We start from the raw sequence: 24605 nt of genomic DNA on the forward strand, positions 1-24605 counted from the left end.
CACCTCTACCCAGACGGAGGTAACCACATCTCAAGCTTCCACAGTTTCCGAGGAAACTACTTCAACAGAAGCAACAAGTGCAACGTCAAGCACCTTGGAAAGTACATCTGCGACAGAGGAAAGTACAATAGAGGTAACTACTAGCCCCACCTTTACCCAGACGGAGATGACCACATCTCAAGCTTCCACAGTTTCCGAGGAAACTACTTCAACAGAAGCAACAAGTGCAACGTCAAGCACCTTGGAAAGTACATCTGCGACAGAGGAAAGTACAACAGAGGTAACTACTAGTCCAACCTCTACCCAGACGGAGGTAACCACATCTCAAGCTTCCACAGTTTCCCAGGAAACTACTTCAACAGAAGCAACAAGTGCAACGTCAAGCACCTTGGAAAGTACATCTGCGACAGAGGAAAGTACAACAGAGGTAACTACTAATCCCACCTCTACCCAGACGGAGGTAACCACATCTCAAGCTTCCACAGTTTCCGAGGAAACTACTTTAACAGAAGCAACAAGTGCAACGTCAAGCACCTTGGAAAGTACATCTGCGACAGAGGAAAGTACAACAGAGGTAACTACTAGCCCCACCTCTACCCAGACGGAGATGACCACATCTCAAGCTTCTACAGTTTCCGAGGAAACTACTTCAACAGAAGCAACAAGTGCAACGTCAAGCACCTTGGAAAGTACATCTGCGACAGAGGAAAGTACAACAGAGGTAACTACTAGCCCCACCTCTACCCAGACGGAGATGACCACATCTCAAGCTTCCACAGTTTCCGAGGAAACTACTTCAACAGAAGCAACAAGTGCAACGTCAAGCACCTTGGAAAGTACATCTGCGACAGAGGAAAGTACAACAGAGGTAACTACTAGTCCAACCTCTACCCAGACGGAGGTAACCACATCTCAAGCTTCCACAGTTTCCGAGGAAACTACTTCAACAGAAGCAACAAGTGCAACGTCAAGCACCTTGGAAAGTACATCTGCGACAGAGGAAAGTACAACAGAGGTAACTACTAGCCCCACCTCTACCCAGACGCAGGTAACCACATCTCAAGCTTCCACAGTTTCCGAGGAAACTACTTCAACAGAAGCAACAAGTGCAACGTCAAGCACCTTGGAAAGTACATCTGCGACAGAGGAAAGTACAACAGAGGTAACTACTAGCCCCACCTCTACCCAGACGGAGATGACCACATCTCAAGCTTCCACAGTTTCCCAGGAAACTACTTCAAAAGAAGCAACAAGTGCAACGTCAAGCACCTTGGAAAGTACATCTGCGACAGAGGAAAGTACAACAGAGGTAACTACTAGTCCCACCTCTACCCAGACGGAGGTAACCACATCTCAAGCTTCCACAGTTTCCGAGGAAACTACTTCAACAGAAGCAACAAGTGCAACGTCAAGCACCTTGGAAAGTACATCTGCGACAGAGGAAAGTACAACAGAGGTAACTACTAGCCCCACCTCTACCCAGACGGAGATGACCACATCTCAAGCTTCCACAGTTTCCGAGGAAACTATTTCAACAGAAGGAACAAGTGCAACGTCAAGCACCTTGGAAAGTACATCTGCGACAGAGGAAAGTACTGCAGAGGTAACTACTAGCCCCACCTCTACCCAGACGGAGATGACCACATCTCAAGCTTCCACAGTTTCCGAGGAAACTACTTCAACAGAAGCAACAAGTGCAACGTCAAGCACCTTGGAAAGTACATCTGCGACAGAGGAAAGTACAACAGAGGTAACTACTAGTCCAACCTCTACCCAGACGGAGGTAACCACATCTCAAGATTCCACATTTTCCCAGGAAACTACTTCAACAGAAGCAACACGTGCAACGTCAAGCACCTTGGAAAGTACATCTGCGACAGAGGAAAGTACAACAGAGGTAACTAATAGCCCCACCTCTACCCAGACGCAGGTAACCACATCTCAAGCTTCCACAGTTTCCCAGGAAACTACTTCAACAGAAGCAACAAGTGCAACGTCAAGCACCTTGGAAAGTACATCTGCGACAGAGGAAAGTACAACAGAGGTAACTACTAGTCCCACCTCTACCCAGACGGAGGTAACCACATCTCAAGCTTCCACAGTTTCCGAGGAAACTACTTCAACAGAAGCAACAAGTGCAACGTCAAGCACCTTGGAAAGTACATCTGCGACAGAGGAAAGTACAACAGAGGTAACTACTAGCCCCACCTCTACCCAGACGGAGATGACCACATCTCAAGCTTCCACAGTTTCCCAGGAAACTACTTCAACAGAAGCAACAAGTGCAACGTCAAGCACCTTGGAAAGTACATCTGCGACAGAGGAAAGAACAACAGAGGTAACTACTAGCCCCACCTCTACCCAGACGGAGATGACCACATCTCAAGCTTCCACAGTTTCCGAGGAAACTACTTCAACAGTAGCAACAAGTGCAACGTCAAGCACCTTGGAAAGTACATCTGCGACAGAGGAAAGTACAACAGAGGTAACTACTAGTCCCACCTCTACCCAGACGGAGGTAACCACATCTCAAGCTTCCACAGTTTCCGAGGAAACTACTTCAACAGAAGCAACAAGTGCAACGTCAAGCACCTTGGAAAGTACATCTGCGAAAGAGGAAAGTAAAACAGAGGTAACTACTAGCCCCACCTCTACCCAGACGGAGATGACCACATCTCAAGCTTCCACAGTTTCCGAGGAAACTACTTCAACAGTAGCAACAAGTGCAACGTCAAGCACCTTGGAAAGTACATCTGCGACAGAGGAAAGTACAACAGAGGTAACTACTAGCCCCACCTCTACCCAGACGGAGATGACCACATCTCAAGCTTCCACAGTTTCCGGGGAAACTACTTCAACAGAAGCAACAAGTGCAACGTCAAGCACCTTGGAAAGTACATCTGCGACAGAGGAAAGTACAACAGAGGTAACTTCTAATCCCACCTCTACCCAGACGGAGGTAACCACATCTCAAGCTTCCACAGTTTCCGAGGAAACTACTTCAACAGAAGCAACAAGTGCAACGTCAAGCACCTTGGAAAGTACATCTGCGACAGAGGAAAGTACAACAGAGGTAACTACTAGCCCCACCTCTACCCAGACGGAGATGACCACATCTCAAGCTTCCACAGTTTCCGAGGAAACTACTTCAACAGAAGCAACAAGTGCAACGTCAAGCACCTTGGAAAGTACATCTGCGACAGAGGAAAGTACAACAGAGGTAACTACTAGTCCCACCTCTACCCAGACGGAAGTAACCACATCTCAAGCTTCCACAGTTTCCCAGGAAACTACTTCAACAGAAGCAACAAGTGCAACGTCAAGCACCTTGGAAAGTACATCTGCGACAGAGGAAAGTACAACAGAGGTAACTACTAACCCCACCTCTACCCAGACGGAGATGACCACATCTCAAGCTTCCACAGTTTCCGAGGAAACTACTTCAACAGAAGCAACAAGTGCAACGTCAAGCACCTTGGAAAGTACATCTGCGACAGAGGAAAGTACAACAGAGGTAACTACTAGCCCCACCTCTACCCAGACGGAGATGACCACATCTCAAGCTTCCACAGTTTCCGAGGAAACTACTTCAACAGAAGCAACAAGTGCAACGTCAAGCACCTTGGAAAGTACATCTGCGACAGAGGAAAGTACAACAGAGGTAACTACTAGCCCCACCTCTACCCAGACGGAGATGACCACATCTCAAGCTTCTACAGTTTCCGAGGAAACTACTTCAACAGAAGCAACAAGTGCAACGTCAAGCACCTTGGAAAGTACATCTGCGACAGAGGAAAGTACAACAGAGGTAACTACTAGCCCCACCTCTACCCAGACGGAGATGGCCTCATCTCAAGCTTCCACAGTTTCCGAGGAAACTACTTCAACAGAAGCAACACGTGCAACGTCAAGCACCTTGGAAAGTACATCTGCGACAGAGGAAAGTACAACAGAGGTAACTACTAGTCCCACCTCTACCCAGACGGAGGTAACCACATCTCAAGCTTCCACAGTTTCCGAGGAAACTACTTCAACAGAAGCAACAAGTGCAACGTCAAGCACCTTGGAAAGTACATCTGCGACAGAGGAAAGTACAACAGAGGTAACTACTAGCCCCACCTCTACCCAGACGGAGATGACCACATCTCAAGCTTCCACAGTTTCCGAGGAAACTACTTCAACAGAAGCAACAAGTGCAACGTCAAGCACCTTGGAAAGTACATCTGCGACAGAGGAAAGTACAACAGAGGTAACTACTAGCCCCACCTCTACCCAGACGGAGATGACCACATCTCAAGCTTCCACAGTTTCCGAGGAAACTACTTCAACAGAAGCAACAAGTGCAACGTCAAGCACCTTGGAAAGTACATCTGCGACAGAGGAAAGTACAACAGAGGTAACTACTAGCCCCACCTCTACCCAGACGGAGATGACCACATCTCAAGCTTCTACAGTTTCCGAGGAAACTACTTCAACAGAAGCAACAAGTGCAACGTCAAGCACCTTGGAAAGTACATCTGCGACAGAGGAAAGTACAACAGAGGTAACCACTAGCCCCACCTCTACCCAGACGGAGATGGCCTCATCTCAAGCTTCCACAGTTTCCGAGGAAACTACTTCAACAGAAGCAACAAGTGCAACGTCAAGCACCTTGGAAAGTACATCTGCGACAGAGGAAAGTACAACAGAGGTAACTACTAGTCCCACCTCTACCCAGACGGAGGTAACCACATCTCAAGCTTCCACAGTTTCCGAGGAAACTACTTCAACAGAAGCAACAAGTGCAACGTCAAGCACCTTGGAAAGTACATCTGCGACAGAGGAAAGTACAACAGAGGTAACTACTAGCCCCACCTCTACCCAGACGGAGATGACCACATCTCAAGCTTCCACAGTTTCCGAGGAAACTACTTCAACAGAAGCAACAAGTGCAACGTCAAGCACCTTGGAAAGTACATCTGCGACAGAGGAAAGTACAACAGAGGTAACTACTAGTCCCACCTCTACCCAGACGGAGGTAACCACATCTCAAGCTTCCACAGTTTCCGAGGAAACTACTTCAACAGAAGCAACAAGTGCAACGTCAAGCACCTTGGAAAGTACATCTGCGACAGAGGAAAGTACAACAGAGGTAACTACTAGCCCCACCTCTACCCAGACGGAGATGACCACATCTCAAGCTTCCACAGTTTCCGAGGAAACTACTTCAACAGAAGCAACAAGTGCAACGTCAAGCACCTTGGAAAGTACATCTGCGACAGAGGAAAGTACAACAGAGGTAACTACTAGTCCCACCTCTACCCAGACGGAGGTAACCACATCTCAAGCTTCCACAGTTTCCGAGGAAACTACTTCAACAGAAGCAACAAGTGCAACGTCAAGCACCTTGGAAAGTACATCTGCGAAAGAGGAAAGTACAACAGAGGTAACTACTAGCCCCACCTCTACCCAGACGGAGATGACCACATCTCAAGCTTCCACAGTTTCCGAGGAAACTACTTCAACAGAAGCAACAAGTGCAACGTCAAGCACCTTGGAAAGTACATCTGCGACAGAGGAAAGTACAACAGAGGTAACTACTAGTCCCACCTCTACCCAGACGGAGGTAACCACATCTCAAGCTTCCACAGTTTCCGAGGAAACTACTTCAACAGAAGCAACAAGTGCAACGTCAAGCACCTTGGAAAGTACATCTGCGACAGAGGAAAGTACAACAGAGGTAACTACTAGCCCCACCTCTACCCAGACGGAGATGACCACATCTCAAGCTTCCACAGTTTCCGAGGAAACTACTTCAACAGAAGCAACAAGTGCAACGTCAAGCACCTTGGAAAGTACATCTGCGACAGAGGAAAGTACAACAGAGGTAACTACTAGTCCCACCTCTACCCAGACGGAGGTAACCACATCTCAAGCTTCCACAGTTTCCCAGGAAACTACTTCAACAGAAACAACAAGTGCAACGTCAAGCACCTTGGAAAGTACATCTGCGACAGAGGAAAGTACAACAGAGGTAACTACTAGCCCCACCTCTACCCAGACGGAGATGACCACATCTCAAGCTTCCACAGTTTCCGAGGAAACTACTTCAACAGAAGCAACAAGTGCAACGTCAAGCACCTTGGAAAGTACATCTGCGACAGAGGAAAGTACAACAGAGGTAACTACTAGCCCCACCTCTACCCAGACGGAGATGGCCTCATCTCAAGCTTCCACAGTTTCCGAGGAAACTACTTCAACAGAAGCAACACGTGCAACGTCAAGCACCTTGGAAAGTACATCTGCGACAGAGGAAAGTACAACAGAGGTAACTACTAGTCCCACCTCTACCCAGACGGAGGTAACCACATCTCAAGCTTCCACAGTTTCCGAGGAAACTACTTCAACAGAAGCAACAAGTGCAACGTCAAGCACCTTGGAAAGTACATCTGCGACAGAGGAAAGTACAACAGAGGTAACTACTAGCCCCACCTCTACCCAGACGGAGATGACCACATCTCAAGCTTCCACAGTTTCCGAGGAAACTACTTCAACAGAAGCAACAAGTGCAACGTCAAGCACCTTGGAAAGTACATCTGCGACAGAGGAAAGTACAACAGAGGTAACTACTAGTCCCACCTCTACCCAGACGGAGGTAACCACATCTCAAGCTTCCACAGTTTCCGAGGAAACTACTTCAACAGAAGCAACAAGTGCAACGTCAAGCACCTTGGAAAGTACATCTGCGACAGAGGAAAGTACAACAGAGGTAACTACTAGCCCCAACTCTACCCAGACGGAGATGACCACATCTCAAGCTTCCACAGTTTCCGAGGAAACTACTTCAACAGAAGCAACAAGTGCAACGTCAAGCACCTTGGAAAGTACATCTGCGACAGAGGAAAGTACAACAGAGGTAACTACTAGTCCCACCTCTACCCAGACGGAGGTAACCACATCTCAAGCTTCCACAGTTTCCGAGGAAACTACTTCAACAGAAGCAACAAGTGCAACGTCAAGCACCTTGGAAAGTACATCTGCGAAAGAGGAAAGTACAACAGAGGTAACTACTAGCCCCACCTCTACCCAGACGGAGATGACCACATCTCAAGCTTCCACAGTTTCCGAGGAAACTACTTCAACAGAAGCAACAAGTGCAACGTCAAGCACCTTGGAAAGTACATCTGCGACAGAGGAAAGTACAACAGAGGTAACTACTAGTCCCACCTCTACCCAGACGGAGGTAACCACATCTCAAGCTTCCACAGTTTCCGAGGAAACTACTTCAACAGAAGCAACAAGTGCAACGTCAAGCACCTTGGAAAGTACATCTGCGACAGAGGAAAGTACAACAGAGGTAACTACTAGCCCCACCTCTACCCAGACGGAGATGACCACATCTCAAGCTTCCACAGTTTCCGAGGAAACTACTTCAACAGAAGCAACAAGTGCAACGTCAAGCACCTTGGAAAGTACATCTGCGACAGAGGAAAGTACAACAGAGGTAACTACTAGTCCCACCTCTACCCAGACGGAGGTAACCACATCTCAAGCTTCCACAGTTTCCCAGGAAACTACTTCAACAGAAACAACAAGTGCAACGTCAAGCACCTTGGAAAGTACATCTGCGACAGAGGAAAGTACAACAGAGGTAACTACTAGCCCCACCTCTACCCAGACGGAGATGACCACATCTCAAGCTTCCACAGTTTCCGAGGAAACTACTTCAACAGAAGCAACAAGTGCAACGTCAAGCACCTTGGAAAGTACATCTGCGACAGAGGAAAGTACAACAGAGGTAACTACTAGCCCCACCTCTACCCAGACGGAGATAACCACATCTCAAGCTTCCACAGTTTCCGAGGAAACTACTTCAACAGAAGCAACAAGTGCAACGTCAAGCACCTTGGAAAGTACATCTGCGACAGAGGAAAGTACAACAGAGGTAACTACTAGCCCCACCTCTACCCAGACGGAGATGACCACATCTCAAGCTTCCACAGTTTCCGAGGAAACTACTTCAACAGAAGCAACAAGTGCAACGTCAAGCACCTTGGAAAGTACATCTGCGACAGAGGAAAGTACAACAGAGGTAACTACTAATCCCACCTCTACCCAGACGGAGGTAACCACATCTCAAGCTTCCACAGTTTCCGAGGAAACTACTTCAACAGAAGCAACAAGTGCAACGTCAAGCACCTTGGAAAGTACATCTGCGACAGAGGAAAGTACAACAGAGGTAACTACTAGTCCCACCTCTACCCAGACGGAGGTAACCACATCTCAAGCTTCCACAGTTTCCGAGGAAACTACTTCAACAGAAGCAACAAGTGCAACGTCAAGCACCTTGGAAAGTACATCTGCGACAGAGGAAAGTACAACAGAGGTAACTACTAGTCCCACCTCTACCCAGACGGAGGTAACCACATCTCAAGCTTCCACAGTTTCCGAGGAAACTACTTCAACAGAAGCAACAAGTGCAACGTCAAGCACCTTGGAAAGTACATCTGCGAAAGAGGAAAGTACAACAGAGGTAACTACTAGCCCCACCTCTACCCAGACGGAGATGACCACATCTCAAGCTTCCACAGTTTCCGAGGAAACTACTTCAACAGAAGCAACAAGTGCAACGTCAAGCACCTTGGAAAGTACATCTGCGACAGAGGAAAGTACAACAGAGGTAACTACTAGCCCCACCTCTACCCAGACGGAGATGACCACATCTCAAGCTTCCACAGTTTCCGAGGAAACTACTTCAACAGAAGCAACAAGTGCAACGTCAAGCACCTTGGAAAGTACATCTGCGACAGAGGAAAGTACAACAGAGGTAACTACTAGCCCCACCTCTACCCAGACGGAGATGACCACATCTCAAGCTTCTACAGTTTCCGAGGAAACTACTTCAACAGAAGCAACACGTGCAACGTCAAGCACCTTAGAAAGTACATCTGCGACAGAGGAAAGTACAACAGAGGTAACTACTAGCCCCACCTCTACCCAGACGGAGATGACCACAACTCAAGCTTCCACAGTTTCCGAGGAAACTACTTCAACAGAAGCAACAAGTGCAACGGCAAGCACCTTGGAAAGTACATCTGCGACAGAGGAAAGTACAACAGAGGTAACTACTAGTCCAACCTCTACCCAGACGGAGGTAACCACATCTCAAGCTTCCACAGTTTCCGAGGAAACTACTTCAACAGAAGCAACAAGTGCAACGTCAAGCACCTTGGAAAGTACATCTGCGACAGAGGAAAGTACAACAGAGGTAACTACTAGCCCCACCTCTACCCAGACGCAGATGACCACATCTCAAGCTTCCACAGTTTCCGAGGAAACTACTTCAACAGAAGCAACAAGTGCAACGTCAAGCACCTTGGAAAGTACATCTGCGACAGAGGAAAGTACAACAGAGGTAACTACTAGCCCCAACTCTACCCAGACGCAGATGACCACATCTCAAGCTTCCACAGTTTCCGAGGAAACTACTTCAACAGAAGCAACAAGTGCAACGTCAAGCACCTTGGAAAGTACATCTGCGACAGAGGAAAGTACAACAGAGGTAACTACTAGTCCCACCTCTACCCAGACGGAGGTAACCACATCTCAAGCTTCCACAGTTTCCGAGGAAACTACTTCAACAGAAGCAACAAGTGCAACGTCAATAACCTTGGAAAGTACATCTGCGACAGAGGAAAGTACAACAGAGGTAACTACTAGCCCCACCTCTACCCAGACGGAGATGACCACATCTCAAGCTTCCACAGTTTCCGAGGAAACTACTTCAACAGAAGCAACAAGTGCAACGTCAAGCACCTTGGAAAGTACATCTGCGACAGAGGAAAGTACAACAGAGGTAACTACTAGCCCCACCTCTACCCAGACGGAGATGACCACATCTCAAGCTTCCACAGTTTCCGAGGAAACTACTTCAACAGAAGCAACAAGTGCAACGTCAAGCACCTTGGAAAGTACATCTGCGACAGAGGAAAGTACAACAGAGGTAACTACTAGCCCCACCTCTACCCAGACGGAGATGACCACATCTCAAGCTTCTACAGTTTCCGAGGAAACTACTTCAACAGAAGCAACAAGTGCAACGTCAAGCACCTTAGAAAGTACATCTGCGACAGAGGAAAGTACAACAGAGGTAACTACTAGCCCCACCTCTACCCAGACGGAGATGACCACATCTCAAGCTTCCACAGTTTCCGAGGAAACTACTTCAACAGAAGCAACAAGTGCAACGTCAAGCACCTTGGAAAGTACATCTGCGACAGAGGAAAGTACAACAGAGGTAACTACTAGTCCAACCTCTACCCAGACGGAGGTAACCACATCTCAAGCTTCAACAGTTTCCGAGGAAACTACTTCAACAGAAGCAACAAGTGCAACGTCAAGCACCTTGGAAAGTACATCTGCGACAGAGGAAAGTACAACAGAGGTAACTACTAGCCCCACCTCTACCCAGACGGAGATGACCACATCTCAAGCTTCCACAGTTTCCGAGGAAACTACTTCAACAGAAGCAACAAGTGCAACGTCAAGCACCTTGGAAAGTACATCTGCGACAGAGGAAAGTTCAACAGAGGTAACTACTAGCCCCACCTCTACCCAGACGGAGATGACCACATCTCAAGCTTCCACAGTTTCCGAGGAAACTACTTCAACAGAAGCAACAAGTGCAACGTCAAGCACCTTGGAAACTACATCTGCGACAGAGGAAAGTACAACAGAGGTAACTACTAGTCCCACCTCTACCCAGACGGAGGTAACCACATCTCAAGCTTCCACAGTTTCCGAGGAAACTACTTCAACAGAAGCAACAAGTGCAACGTCAGGCACATTGGAAAGTACATCTGCGACAGAGGAAAGTACAACAGAGGTAACTACTAGTCCCACCTCTACCCAGACGGAGATGACCACATCTCAAGCTTCCACAGTTTCCGAGGAAACTACTTCAACAGAAGCAACAAGTGCAACGTCAAGCACCTTGGAAAGTACATCTGCGACAGAGGAAAGTACAACAGAGGTAACTACTAGTCCCACCTCTACCCAGACGGAGGTAACCACATCTCAAGCTTCCACAGTTTCCGAGGAAACTACTTCAACAGAAGCAACAAGTGCAACGTCAAGCACCTTGGAAAGTACATCTGCGACAGAGGAAAGTACAACAGAGGTAACTACTAGTCCCACCTCTACCCAGACGGAAGTAACCACATCTCAAGCTTCCACAGTTTCCGAGGAAACTACTTCAACAGAAGCAACAAGTGCAACGTCAAGCACCTTGGAAAGTACATCTGCGACAGAGGAAAGTACAACAGAGGTAACTACTAGCCCCACCTCTACCCAGACGGAGATGACCACATCTCAAGCTTCCACAGTTTCCCAGGAAACTACTTCAACAGAAGCAACAAGTGCAACGTCAAGCACCTTGGAAAGTACATCTGCGACAGAGGAAAGTACAACAGAGGTAACTACTAGTCCAACCTCTACCCAGACGGAGGTAACCACATCTCAAGCTTCCACAGTTTCCGAGGAAACTACTTCAACAGAAGCAACAAGTGCAACGTCAAGCACCTTGGAAAGTACATCTGCGACAGAGGAAAGTACAACAGAGGTAACTACTAGCCCCACCTCTACCCAGACGGAGATGACCACATCTCAAGCTTCCACAGTTTCCGAGGAAACTTCTTCAACAGAAGCAACAAGTGCAACGTCAAGCACCTTGGAAAGTACATCTGCGACAGAGGAAAGTACAACAGAGGTAACTACTAGTCCCACCTCTACCCAGACGGAGGTAACCACATCTCAAGCTTCCACAGTTTCCGAGGAAACTACTTCAACAGAAGCAACAAGTGCAACGTCAAGCACCTTGGAAAGTACATCTGCGACAGAGGAAAGTACAACAGAGGTAACTACTAGCCCCAACTCTACCCAGACGCAGATGACCACATCTCAAGCTTCCACAGTTTCCGAGGAAACTACTTCAACAGAAGCAACAAGTGCAACGTCAAGCACCTTGGAAAGTACATCTGCGACAGAGGAAAGTACAACAGAGGTAACTACTAGTCCCACCTCTACCCAGACGGAGGTAACCACATCTCAAGCTTCCACAGTTTCCCAGGAAACTACTTCAACAGAAGCAACAAGTGCAACGTCAAGCACCTTGGAAAGTACATCTGCGACAGAGGAAAGTACAACAGAGGTAACTACTAGCCCCACCTCTACCCAGACGGAGATGACCACATCTCAAGCTTCCACAGTTTCCGAGGAAACTACTTCAACAGTAGCAACAAGTGCAACGTCAAGCACCTTGGAAAGTACATCTGCGACAGAGGAAAGTACAACAGAGGTAACTACTAGTCCCACCTCTACCCAGACGGAGGTAACCACATCTCAAGCTTCCACAGTTTCCGAGGAAACTACTTCAACAGAAGCAACAAGTGCAACGTCAAGCACCTTGGAAAGTACATCTGCGAAAGAGGAAAGTACAACAGAGGTAACTACTAGCCCCACCTCTACCCAGACGGAGATGACCACATCTCAAGCTTCCACAGTTTCCGAGGAAACTACTTCAACAGAAGCAACAAGTGCAACGTCAAGCACATTGGAAAGTACATCTGCGACAGAGGAAAGTACAACAGAGGTAACTACTAGCCCCACCTCTACCCAGACGGAGATGACCACATCTCAAGCTTCTACAGTTTCCGAGGAAACTACTTCAACAGAAGCAACAAGTGCAACGTCAAGCACCTTGGAAAGTACATCTGCGACAGAGGAAAGTACAACAGAGGTAACTACTAGCCCCACCTCTACCCAGACGGAGATGACCACATCTCAAGCTTCTACAGTTTCCGAGGAAACTACTTCAACAGAAGCAACACGTGCAACGTCAAGCACCTTAGAAAGTACATCTGCGACAGAGGAAAGTACAACAGAGGTAACTACTAGCCCCACCTCTACCCAGACGGAGATGACCACATCTCAAGCTTCCACAGTTTCCGAGGAAACTACTTCAACAGAAGCAACAAGTGCAACGTCAAGCACCTTGGAAAGTACATCTGCGACAGAGGAAAGTACAACAGAGGTAACTACTAGTCCCACCTCTACCCAGACGGAGGTAACCACATCTCAAGCTTCCACAGTTTCCCAGGAAACTACTTCAACAGAAGCAACAAGTGCAACGTCAAGCACCTTGGAAAGTACATCTGCGACAGAGGAAAGTACAACAGAGGTAACTACTAGCCCCACCTCTACCCAGACGGAGATGACCACATCTCAAGCTTCCACAGTTTCCGAGGAAACTACTTCAACAGAAGCAACAAGTGCAACGTCAAGCACCTTGGAAAGTACATCTGCGACAGAGGAAAGTACAACAGAGGTAACTACTAGTCCCACCTCTACCCAGACGGAGGTAACCACATCTCAAGCTTCCACAGTTTCCCAGGAAACTACTTCAACAGAAGCAACAAGTGCAACGTCAAGCACCTTGGAAAGTACATCTGCGACAGAGGAAAGTACAACAGAGGTAACTACTAGCCCCACCTCTACCCAGACGGAGATGACCACATCTCAAGCTTCCACAGTTTCCGAGGAAACTACTTCAACAGAAGCAACAAGTGCAACGTCAAGCACCTTGGAAACTACATCTGCGACAGAGGAAAGTACAACAGAGGTAACTACTAGTCCAACCTCTACCCAGACGGAGGTAACCACATCTCAAGCTTCCACAGTTTCCGAGGAAACTACTTCAACAGAAGCAACAAGTGCAACGTCAAGCACCTTGGAAAGTACATCTGCGACAGAGGAAAGTACAACAGAGGTAACTACTAGCCCCACCTCTACCCAGACGGAGATGACCACATCTCAAGCTTCCACAGTTTCCGAGGAAACTACTTCAACAGAAGCAACAAGTGCAACGTCAAGCACCTTGGAAACTACATCTGCGACAGAGGAAAGTACAACAGAGGTAACTACTAGCCCCACCTCTACCCAGACGGAGATGACCACATCTCAAGCTTCCACAGTTTCCGAGGAAACTACTTCAACAGAAGCAACAAGTGCAACGTCAAGCACCTTGGAAAGTACATCTGCGACAGAGGAAAGTACAACAGAGGTAACTACTAGTCCCACCTCTACCCAGACGGAGGTAACCACATCTCAAGCTTCCACAGTTTCCGAGGAAACTACTTCAACAGAAGCAACAAGTGCAACGTCAAGCACCTTGGAAAGTACATCTGCGACAGAGGAAAGTACAACAGAGGAAACTACTAGCCCCACCTCTACCCAGACGGAGATGACCACATCTCAAGCTTCCACAGTTTCCGAGGAAACTACTTCAACAGAAGCAACAAGTGCAACGTCAAGCACCTTGGAAAGTACATCTGCGACAGAGGAAAGTACAACAGAGGTAACTACTAGTCCAACCTCTACCCAGACGGAGGTAACCACATCTCAAGCTTCCACAGTTTCCCAGGAAACTACTTCAACAGAAGCAACAAGTGCAACGTCAAGCACCTTGGAAAGTACATCTGCGACAGAGGAAAGTACAACAGAGGTAACTACTAGCCCCACCTCTACCCAGACGGAGATGACCACATCTCAAGCTTCCACAGTTTCCGAGGAAACTACTTCAACAGAAGCAACAAGTGCAACGTCAGGCACCTTGGAAAGTACATCTGCGACAGAGGAAAGTACAACAGAGGTAACTACTAGTCCCACCTCTACCCAGACGGAGGTAACCACATCTCAAGCTTCCACAGTTTCCCAGGAAACTACTTCAACAGAAGCAACAAGTGCAACGTCAAGCACCTTGGAAAGTACATCTGCGACAGAGGAAAGTACAACAGAGGTAACTACTAGCCCCACCTCTACCCAGACGGAGATGACCACATCTCAAGCTTCCACAGTTTCCGAGGAAACTACTTCAACAGAAGCAACAAGTGCAACGTCAAGCACCTTGGAAACTACATCTGCGACAGAGGAAAGTACAACAGAGGTAACTACTAGCCCCACCTCTACCCAGACGGAGATGACCACATCTCAAGCTTCCACAGTTTCCGAGGAAACTACTTCAACAGAAGCAACAAGTGCAACGTCAAGCACCTTGGAAACTACATCTGCGACTAGTGTTCCAACTACAGAATCATCTGAAGCGACAGTGACAGGGCCTACTAGTGTTCCAACTACAGAATCATCTGAAGCGACAGTGACAGGCGCTACCAGTGTTCCAACTACAGAATCATCTGAAGCGACAGTGACAGGCGCTACTAGTGTTCCAACTACAGAATCATCTGAAGCGACAGTGACAGGCGCTACTAGTGTTCCAACTACAGAATCATCTGAAGCGACAGTGACAGGCGCTACTAGTGTTCCAACTACAGAATCATCTGAAGCGACAGTGACAGGCGCTACTAGTGTTCCAACAACAGAATCATCTGAAGCGACAGTGACAGTCGCTACTAGTGCTCCAACTACAGAATCATCTGAACCGACAGTGACCGGCGCTACTAGTGTTCCAACTACAGAATCATCTGAAGCGACAGTGACAGGCGCTACTAGTTTTCCAACTACAGAATCATCTGAAGCGACAGTTACAGGCGCTACTAGTGTTCCAACTACAGAATCATCTGAAGCGACAGTGACAGGCGCTACCAGTGTTCCAACTACAGAATCATCTGAAGCGACAGTGACAGGGCCTACTAGTGTTCCAACAACAGAATCATCCGAACCGACAGTGACAGGGCCTACTAGTGTTCCAACTACAGAATCATCTGAAGCGACAGTGACAGGCGCTACTAGTGTTCCAACTACAGAATCATCTGAAGCGACAGTGACAGGCGCTACCAGTGTTCCAACAACAGAATCATCTGAAGCGACAGTGACAGGGCCTACTAGTGTTCCAACTACAGAATCATCTGAAGCGACAGTGACAGGCGCTACTAGTGTTCCAACAACAGAATCATCTGAAGCGACAGTGACAGTCGCTACTAGTGCTCCAACTACAGAATCATCTGAACCGACAGTGACCGGCGCTACTAGTGTTCCAGCTACAGAATCATCTGAAGCGACAGTGACAGGCGCTACTAGTTTTCCAACTACAGAATCATCTGAAGCGACAGTTACAGGCGCTACTAGTGTTCCAACTACAGAATCATCTGAAGCGACAGTGACAGGCGCTACCAGTGTTCCAACTACAGAATCATCTGAAGCGACAGTGACAAGGCCTACTAGTGTTCCAACAACAGAATCATCCGAACCGACAGTGACAGGGCCTACTAGTGTTCCAACTACAGAATCATCTGAAGCGACAGTGACAGGCGCTACTAGTGTTCCAACTACAGAATCATCTGAAGCGACAGTGACAGGCGCTTCCAGTGTTCCAACAACAGAATCATCTGAAGCGACAGTGACAGTCGCTACTAGTATTCCAACTACAGAATCATCTGAAGCGACAGTGACAGGCGCTACTAGTGTTCCAACTACAGAATCATCTGAAGCCACAGTGACAGGCGCTACCAGTGTTCCAACTACAGAATCATCTGAACCGACAGTGACAGGCGCTACCAGTGTTCCAACTACAGAATCATCTACGGAATCATCAGCCACGACAAAGACAGGGCCTACATCTCCTATTTACCCTGGATCAACTCTTTCCCACATAATTACATCTGGTCGCTCCACAACCGCTTCTTCACAGACCACAGGTAAAACATCGATTACCTCCTCAACTTCGATATCAAGACCAACATCTCAATCAACCAGTACATTATCAACAACGACATCGCCTCCAAAAACAACATCGGCAACATCTACAGCCAGCAGCATAACCCCTGGCGGATCCACAGATTCAGCAACACCTTCGTCCTCTGTCCAACCAACCACATTTTCCACAACATTAAGCCAAACTGCGACTAAATTCACCAGCTCAAGCAGTGCTGTGACAACTGCAACACCAACATACTCCACAACATCCCCATCGTCAAGGACAACAGTTACAAGCACAAAGACAACGCCAACAATCACAAGGACGCCTACATCAACTGGAAAGACCACAAGTTCAGTCTCTAGTCCAGGCCCCAGTGTATCATACACATCCCCACCCTCTCTATCCCCCACGTGGACCACGGTTCCAGGAACGCCCAACGAAACATCTGCCACGACAGTAACTGCAGTGACATCTAATATGTCAACCTCACCAGCCACAACCTCAACCGGCGTCACCACGGCGCTACAGACAACAAATACAACAACTGCTTTGGTAAGCGTAATTGACAATTGAATAGTATACTTTATACCTATGTGGTAAAGTTCAAATATATATTTGAATTTTTAGATACTCCATTGCAAAGCTTAACACAACTGATCTTTTATTTTGTATGGTTTAAGTTAAAATGATAATTATAAGTTTAGTTTTATACCCTTTGTAAAGCTGAAAAGACTACTTGAACCAACCTTGTGTAAGACTAATTTGACAATTTATTAGCAAAACCTTTCCAATAGTATAATTCTCAAATGTTCATGCACTGTATTATAAGGACATTTTGTAAATATTTATTTCGTTTAAGTAAAAACGTATTGACTAACTGATTATTGGAATCCAAATTTGATAAAATACAAATTTATTGTTGATGTGGATATCATAACGTGCTAATTGACTTTAATAACTTATAAAACTGCTGTGGTAAGTTAACTTTTTGGAGTTTCTACTGATGTAATCAAGTAAAGTTAATGACGATTAACTGTTCATGCTAGATACCGATCTGGGAAGATTAATGTGTAGTTGATGTTCTGCATAAGGCTATAACAAGAGATTATCCTATAATCTATATGGAAAATGTGTGGCTTCTACATGCACTCAAGAAACGTATCAGGATATGCTTTTCGGTCATTGATTCAAAACAGTTATGTCTTTGAAAGGAGGAGCCATTTTTATTGTTTTCAGCCCTTTTTTGCAGGCATGTCTAGTGAAGAATGTGTGGGATAAAACTTATTTTTTTCCATTATTTTCTGGAACAAATGTTTTTAATCTCTGATCCTACCAGACACCATCACGTGGTCGGTCTCTAGCATAATACGTAATGACTAATATTTACATACACCACTATATAAATTCCACCAGTGTATGTATCACAATTGCATGTATGTATCATATTAATTAAAGGAATTCAACAATTGACATCATGAATCATGTCTTCTTTTGTTTACTAAAACGCTCTTCTCATTTTAACTACGCAGTGCGTGAGTTATTTATTAGCAAAACCTTTCCAATAGTATAATTCTCAAATGTCCATGCACTGTATTACAAGGACATTTTGTAAATATTTAATTCGTTTAAGTAAAAACGTATTGACTAACTGATTATTGGAATCCAAATTGATAAAATACAAATTTATTGCCATGATATAAAATAGTTGATATCAATTACAAGAGTGTTTCAATCTATTCCAGGGCACCACACTAGCTCCAGCGGACACCTGTCCAGAAAAGACATACTACATCGGGGTTGGAGTTGCAGCAACGCTCGCGGGAGGAGGAGTGCTGCTTGCTGGGTTCTATATAGTTAAAGCCATCAAGAAAATGATGAACACGGCCAGATATAACATGAACAGAATCTACCCCGACATCGAGGTACCGGACAGTGTGGCAGCAATTAAGTTCAACCCCAGACCAAAGATTCAATAAGAGAGGAAGTTTCTGGGAACGCTTCCTGTAGTGTCAGTCAATGAAGTTGCAATTATCACATAAAGGCCTTTACTCCATGCGGAATGGAACATTGTCACGTGTAAGGATTCAGTCGGAGACCTGGGTTCTCTGACAGTGTAAACAGAATAGTGCTTCCATAGCAGCTGGATTCCTGGTGTTTGGTCAAGATGTGTCTCAGTGCTTATCGAGACTGGTTATTCTCTGGCGTTGACATTTTATATTTACAAGATGGTCGTGGCTTTAAGATTGTCATATTTTTTAATGTGGCCTAATGGTCGTCCATGTTCACAAGGTGTTTGTCGCTCTTTGTCGTATAGGCCACACTTAAACCCTGTGTCTGGTTGTATCGCGTTAACAGATGTGTCATCGTTCATACACTGACGGGGCACGGGTGGCCCAGTGGTCAAAGGAGCCGCGATTCACTGTGTAGAGTTGCGTCCCTTGGACACGCCAGAAACCTATGATGGTGGATTCGAATCCCGGCTCGCCCCGAATATGTTTCAGGTTTGGCCACACCATACCCGAGCTCGAGGGGTTTCACCGAAGTGGTAAACGTCCGAGACCTGCATCACTTCGGGCTTTCCTCCCACATTAAGCTGACACGCCGCGATATAACTGGAATACTATTAAAAGCGGCGTTAAACATTACTCACTGACTCATAAACTGCCGGGAAAAGAACGTACAACCATGTTTGACGGTGCCAAAAAATGAAACAAACAAGAAATGGTTGTTCGATGGTGATGTATAATAGTGGTTTTTGGACCTTAACTTTGACATGTTTCGGTGAACTAGTTACCCAACGTTTTGATCATGTCTGTAATATGTTGGACAAATCCAATTTCCAAATATATACTTTCTTTTACCCGGTGGTTAAAGTCAATAGTCAGTCGACAAATCCTCTCTGGTATCCTATTGGACGGTTGTAAAAACCTCAGACTTTCTGACACGCCTCTACCAGTAAGCAGCTCTTTATAAGGTTATTGTTATACCGTAGTCTTCCACTATATCGTAGCTCAGGCAGGGCCAGGGGCCCGTTCCACAAAACGATCTTAGCGCTACGACTGTCGTATGTTTATGTTAAAGTATGGGAGTAAAGATCGTCTTATCTCTGGGATTGCTTTGTGGAACGGGGGCCAGAACACTTGGTTTTGAATACCAGGATCCAAGGCTCTGTTGTGTATTCGTGATCTCCATGATGTCGCCAGCACACCAGCTCACGGCTAGGTCCTAAGGCTGAAGACTGTGTACATACCACGCGTCAACGACACCAGTGTAGCTATTTGTATATAGCGCTTAGGAAAACACCACTAGTTCTTGTGAGATGGGTGATGATTACACTGACCAGGGTGGTAGTGTTGAAAAAAGTGGATATTGAGTTCTGTGCTGCTACTTTGTGTGGGAGGAGTCTGCTGTGGGTTTCTACATCCAAGGTCGAGCATCCAGCCACAGCAAGTGTTACAGTTTGAAGACTTCGGCTGTAACTGTGATCTGTTTGAAAGTGTAATTTTCTGTTGTATATTTGTTAACTGTGATAAAGCCTGTTTGTGATATTGCTGTATACTGAACTGAAATAAGGACATTTTAACGACTTCTTGTCCTTTTAATGTTGATAGGCAGGAATGGTAATGTTACATGACTGTTACATGGGAATATTTATTTTCTATATTATATACATGGGAATTATTTTCTCTATTACATAGAGATGATATATGATGTTACATAGGGAAGGGTACGAGGGTACATAGGGGAAAGAACGATGTGACATGATGTTACAAAGGGCAGATTTTTGATGTTACATCGCTGTGATATGATGTTACATGGAGATGCAAAGCGATGCTACATAGGGATGTGATACAATGTTACAAGGAGACGTGATATGCTATATTGGGATGTGATACGGTGTTACATGGGATATCATACGATGTTACATGGAGATATCATACGATGTTACATGGGATTATATAGATGTTACATAGGGCAGTGGCACATTGATGTCACAATGGGTTGCCCGATTTGATATAGACTAATCTACTATGTGATGTGGGCTAGTGTACTATGTAACATTTAACGTTTTCATAATTAATATCTAATTGCCTGTGTGCTTGCTGTAACGATGTGCTTGAGAACAACTCGCTATGAAGGCAACAAAGAAATATCACAGGATAATACGTGACATCTCTGCTGCTGATACAAGATATTTATTTGCTTTCTTCATCACGAATGTAGATCTGAAAAAGTAAAATTAATACTTAAATGTTCTGCCCATTGTTCAGGGGTACACTTTCATATGGATTCAAACTACAGACGGTGCTAGATATTTGTGTTTGTTCAAGTCGGATACTTACGAAACAGCGAACATAGATTTCCTTGAACTATGGAATCCATAATATTGATTTCGTTTCCTCAAGTTGACTCGAACCACTTTTAAATGTATGTTTTGGTTGTTTTTTGTAGTATAATTGAAACAAAACATCTGAAAAGAAAGAATTATTTAAATTATCTTGCACGAGAATTCAAAAAACATTTCATAAGCAATTTAGTAAATATACGTGCACGTCCGAGGTCTCACTGAAAACGCTGTTTGTTGCTTACATTTCACTCAACTCGTTGCCATGTGACAGAGATATGAATATCCATATGAGACCCTATAAAATCTGAAAATAGAAAAGTAATAAATGCCCTTTGACCAAAGAATACTGGCCGACCTAAGAAACGGTGAATAATAGTTCAAACATATCTTTTCTAAAAAAAAACCAATCAAATAATATTTCCGTATCGTTTCGCAGTCGTTTTTCTGTGCTGGTGCGACGAACGAATGGATCTTCATTCATTACTAGAAGTAGTAATCTGGAAGTTGTTGTTTTTATAACTTTTTCGACCACCTACATTGCATTTCAGGCCAAATAAAATAAAAGGAGTTGCAATGCCAGTTTAATCAATATGTGCAACAACTTCTCTTCCTCTGTTTACACGTGGGGGCACGGGTGGCCCAGTCGTGTAAGGCGCCGCGATTCACTGTGCAGAATTACGTCCCTTGGGCACGCCAGAAACCTATGATTGTGGGTTATAATCCCGGTTCGCCCCGATTATGTTTCTAGGTTTGTCAGCACCATACCCGTGCTCGTGGGACTTCACCGAAGTGGTAAACGTCCGAGACCTGCATCACTTCGGACTTTCCTCCCACATTAAGCTGACACGCCTCGATATAACTGTAATATTGTTAAAAGCGGCGTTAAATCCAACTCACTCACCCACTCACTGTTTACAGGTACGTCGAGTTAAAAGTAACATCTATCGTCCTGTCATGCTCGTTAAGGGCGATACACCTGCAGGTCAAACATCACTGACAGTACAAACTGTACACACCACGGCCTTCAGTTTCAATATCCCTAAGTTGTTGTAGAGGTTGCAAGCACTGACAATTCGTACTGGAACTGACCAAGGCCTATGGATGAATGCTGGCTCTCTGAGGATAAAGTGAATAATATTATGATCCAACATTCGCCCTGAGAATAAAGTGAATAATATTATGATCCAACATTCGCCCTGAGAATAAAATGAATAATATCATGATCTAATATTCGCCCTGAGAATAAAATGAATAATATTACGATCCAACATTCGCCCTGAGAATAAAGTGAATAATATTATGATCAAACATCCTCCCTAAGAATAAAGTGAATAATATTACGATCCAACATTCGCCCTGAGAATAAAGTGAATAATATTATGATCCAACATTCGCCCTGAGAATAAAGTGAATAATATTATGATCCAACATTCGCCCTGAGAATAAAGTGAATCATATTACGATCGAACATTCGCCCTGAGAATAAAGTGAATCATATTATGATCCAACATTCGCCCTGAGAATAAAGTGAATCATATTACGATCAAACATTCGCCCTGAGAATAAAGTGAATCATATTACGATCCAACATTCGCAATGAGAATAAAGTGAATCATATTACGATCCAACATTCGCAATGAGAAAACAGTGAACAATATTACGATGTAACATTCGTTGATCTGAATACCACTGCAAAGCACGATAGCGATTCCTGGTGAAGGGGTTCAACACATGCGTGTATGCTTGATTAAAGGAAAAAAGGGGAATGTATCTACAGTGTACAGCAACACATCCTTAGCTCGAAGCCAATTTAACTCGAAATAATGTTTATGACGATACTACAATGGTCCTTAGGTACTCTTTGGTAGGTAAATGATAACGCTGTCATTGCGATTGTGAAATCCTTGGATAGATGCCAAGGGCCAAATAGATGCCAAGGACATGGGCCAAAAAACACATTGTTTACGTATCGAAAGTGTGCATTGATCTGTCAGCTGTAGAGAAACGTTGTCAATCTAATACATATGACGAATACTAAAAAAAAATCAAAATTTCTTTCTTTCATTGATCCAATGTTCTGTGTGCAGGGGAAAATGTTCCTTTATATTTATCATATATACAAACATAATTTTGGACAAGTATTACAAGTATTCCTGATCGAAATCAAACAGTGAGGTTTGGTATCCCACTCGTTAAAGTTAAAGATGATCACATGATTACTAGCACCTTCCACACGTATCTCACCCTGGCGTAAGGGCAATGGGATCAATAATGTTGCGGGGTTTAATATGAACTTTTTAAAAATGAAATCTATAAATATTTTTTTTGTATTTATCTATATTGATTTATTTCTTTACCAGTGTTGTTTCGTAACTATTGGTAACAATGACAACAACTGTTTGAAGCATAATTATTTGTGTTAACACTTGTGCGATGAACACGCCATTTGTATACATTGAACAAACTGTTATGTAATTATCATTTGTTGATTTATTTATTTGTGTCAACAGTCCGTCCAAACTGTTTTCGTGGTAGACTATTGAATTGTTTGTACATGTGAATGTTTTAAAAGTATGTAGATACATGTTAAGTACACCTATCTATGCACTGATTTTTCGGTTCGGACGATGTGCGATTAAAGATATATATTTCTATATAATCGGTTATTTTTTATATTGTTACTTTGTTTGTTCGTTTGTTTCACGACGCACTCAGCAATATGTCAGCAATATGACAGCGGGGTGTAAATAATAGAGCATGGGCCAGACAATCCTGTGATTGACATCATAAGCATCGATCTAGTCAATTGGGATACGATGACATGAATCAATCGAGCCTGACCACCCGATCTCGTTAATCGCCTCTCAGCATGAGTTGCTGAAGACCTATTCTAACGCTTATTGTGTGTTGACTGAGTGATGAGTGAGTGAGTAAACGTCGCAATGAGAAATATCGCAGCCATGTTACGTCTTGCTGTCGGTTGAGCAACCTCTGGCAATCAATCAACGACAAAGGGCTGCGACGCTACAGCACCAGATCACAACCTAAGCAGCAAACTCAATATATTCCTAGTCTTTACTCAGATTAGTAATTGGCTTACTTAAACTCCAATTAGTTTTTCAAAGAATAATATGTGTTCAAGGGGATAAAGATGACGGAATTAACGGTCCTTACCTGTCTTTCAAAACAACGGACCAGATTCTTAGGCATACTGGTGAAATAGGGTTTAACGTCGCGTTCAAGATATACATAGCTGACTGACTCCGAGCCGACCAGTCCTTGTTTTAACCCCTTAATGCCGAGCACCAGACAGGGTAAAAACAAGTACAATCCTTTAACGTATTTTGGTATAAAGCGGCCGGGGATCGAACCCCGGATCTTCCGGGCGGACGAGCTACCACAAGACCACAGAGGCGGTCTAAGGCCATCTTCCCGAGGCAAGAGAGTTAACTGACTTTAAAAGTCCAGTTTTCACCCTTGCCGAACTAGGCTGGAATTCCTAGGCTCGATCGTAGCGCCACTAGTGGCTATTACGAGTTATGTCCGTTCTATGCCTCTCCTATTGAC

General features: G+C 45.1%; 1 protein-coding gene across 1 annotated transcript; it reads left to right on the forward strand.

The window, feature by feature from the left end:
- Positions 1-2416: 2416 nt before the first annotated feature.
- LOC124125904 (mucin-5AC-like) lies at positions 2417-19189 on the forward strand (the record flags this gene model as incomplete). Its single annotated transcript, XM_048384343.1, has 6 exons — positions 2417-2464; positions 6764-6829; positions 9695-9739; positions 13223-13267; positions 15002-17242; positions 18433-19189. Coding segments are annotated over 6 exons (2679 nt in total), but the record flags the coding sequence as incomplete, so codon positions are not given.
- Between the last annotated feature and the right edge of the window lie 5416 nt (positions 19190-24605).

Source organism: Haliotis rufescens, unplaced genomic scaffold, assembly GCF_023055435.1.
Source record: "Haliotis rufescens isolate VD_foot unplaced genomic scaffold, xgHalRufe1.0.p SCAF_5, whole genome shotgun sequence".
Classification (NCBI taxonomy): domain Eukaryota; kingdom Metazoa; phylum Mollusca; class Gastropoda; order Lepetellida; family Haliotidae; genus Haliotis; species Haliotis rufescens.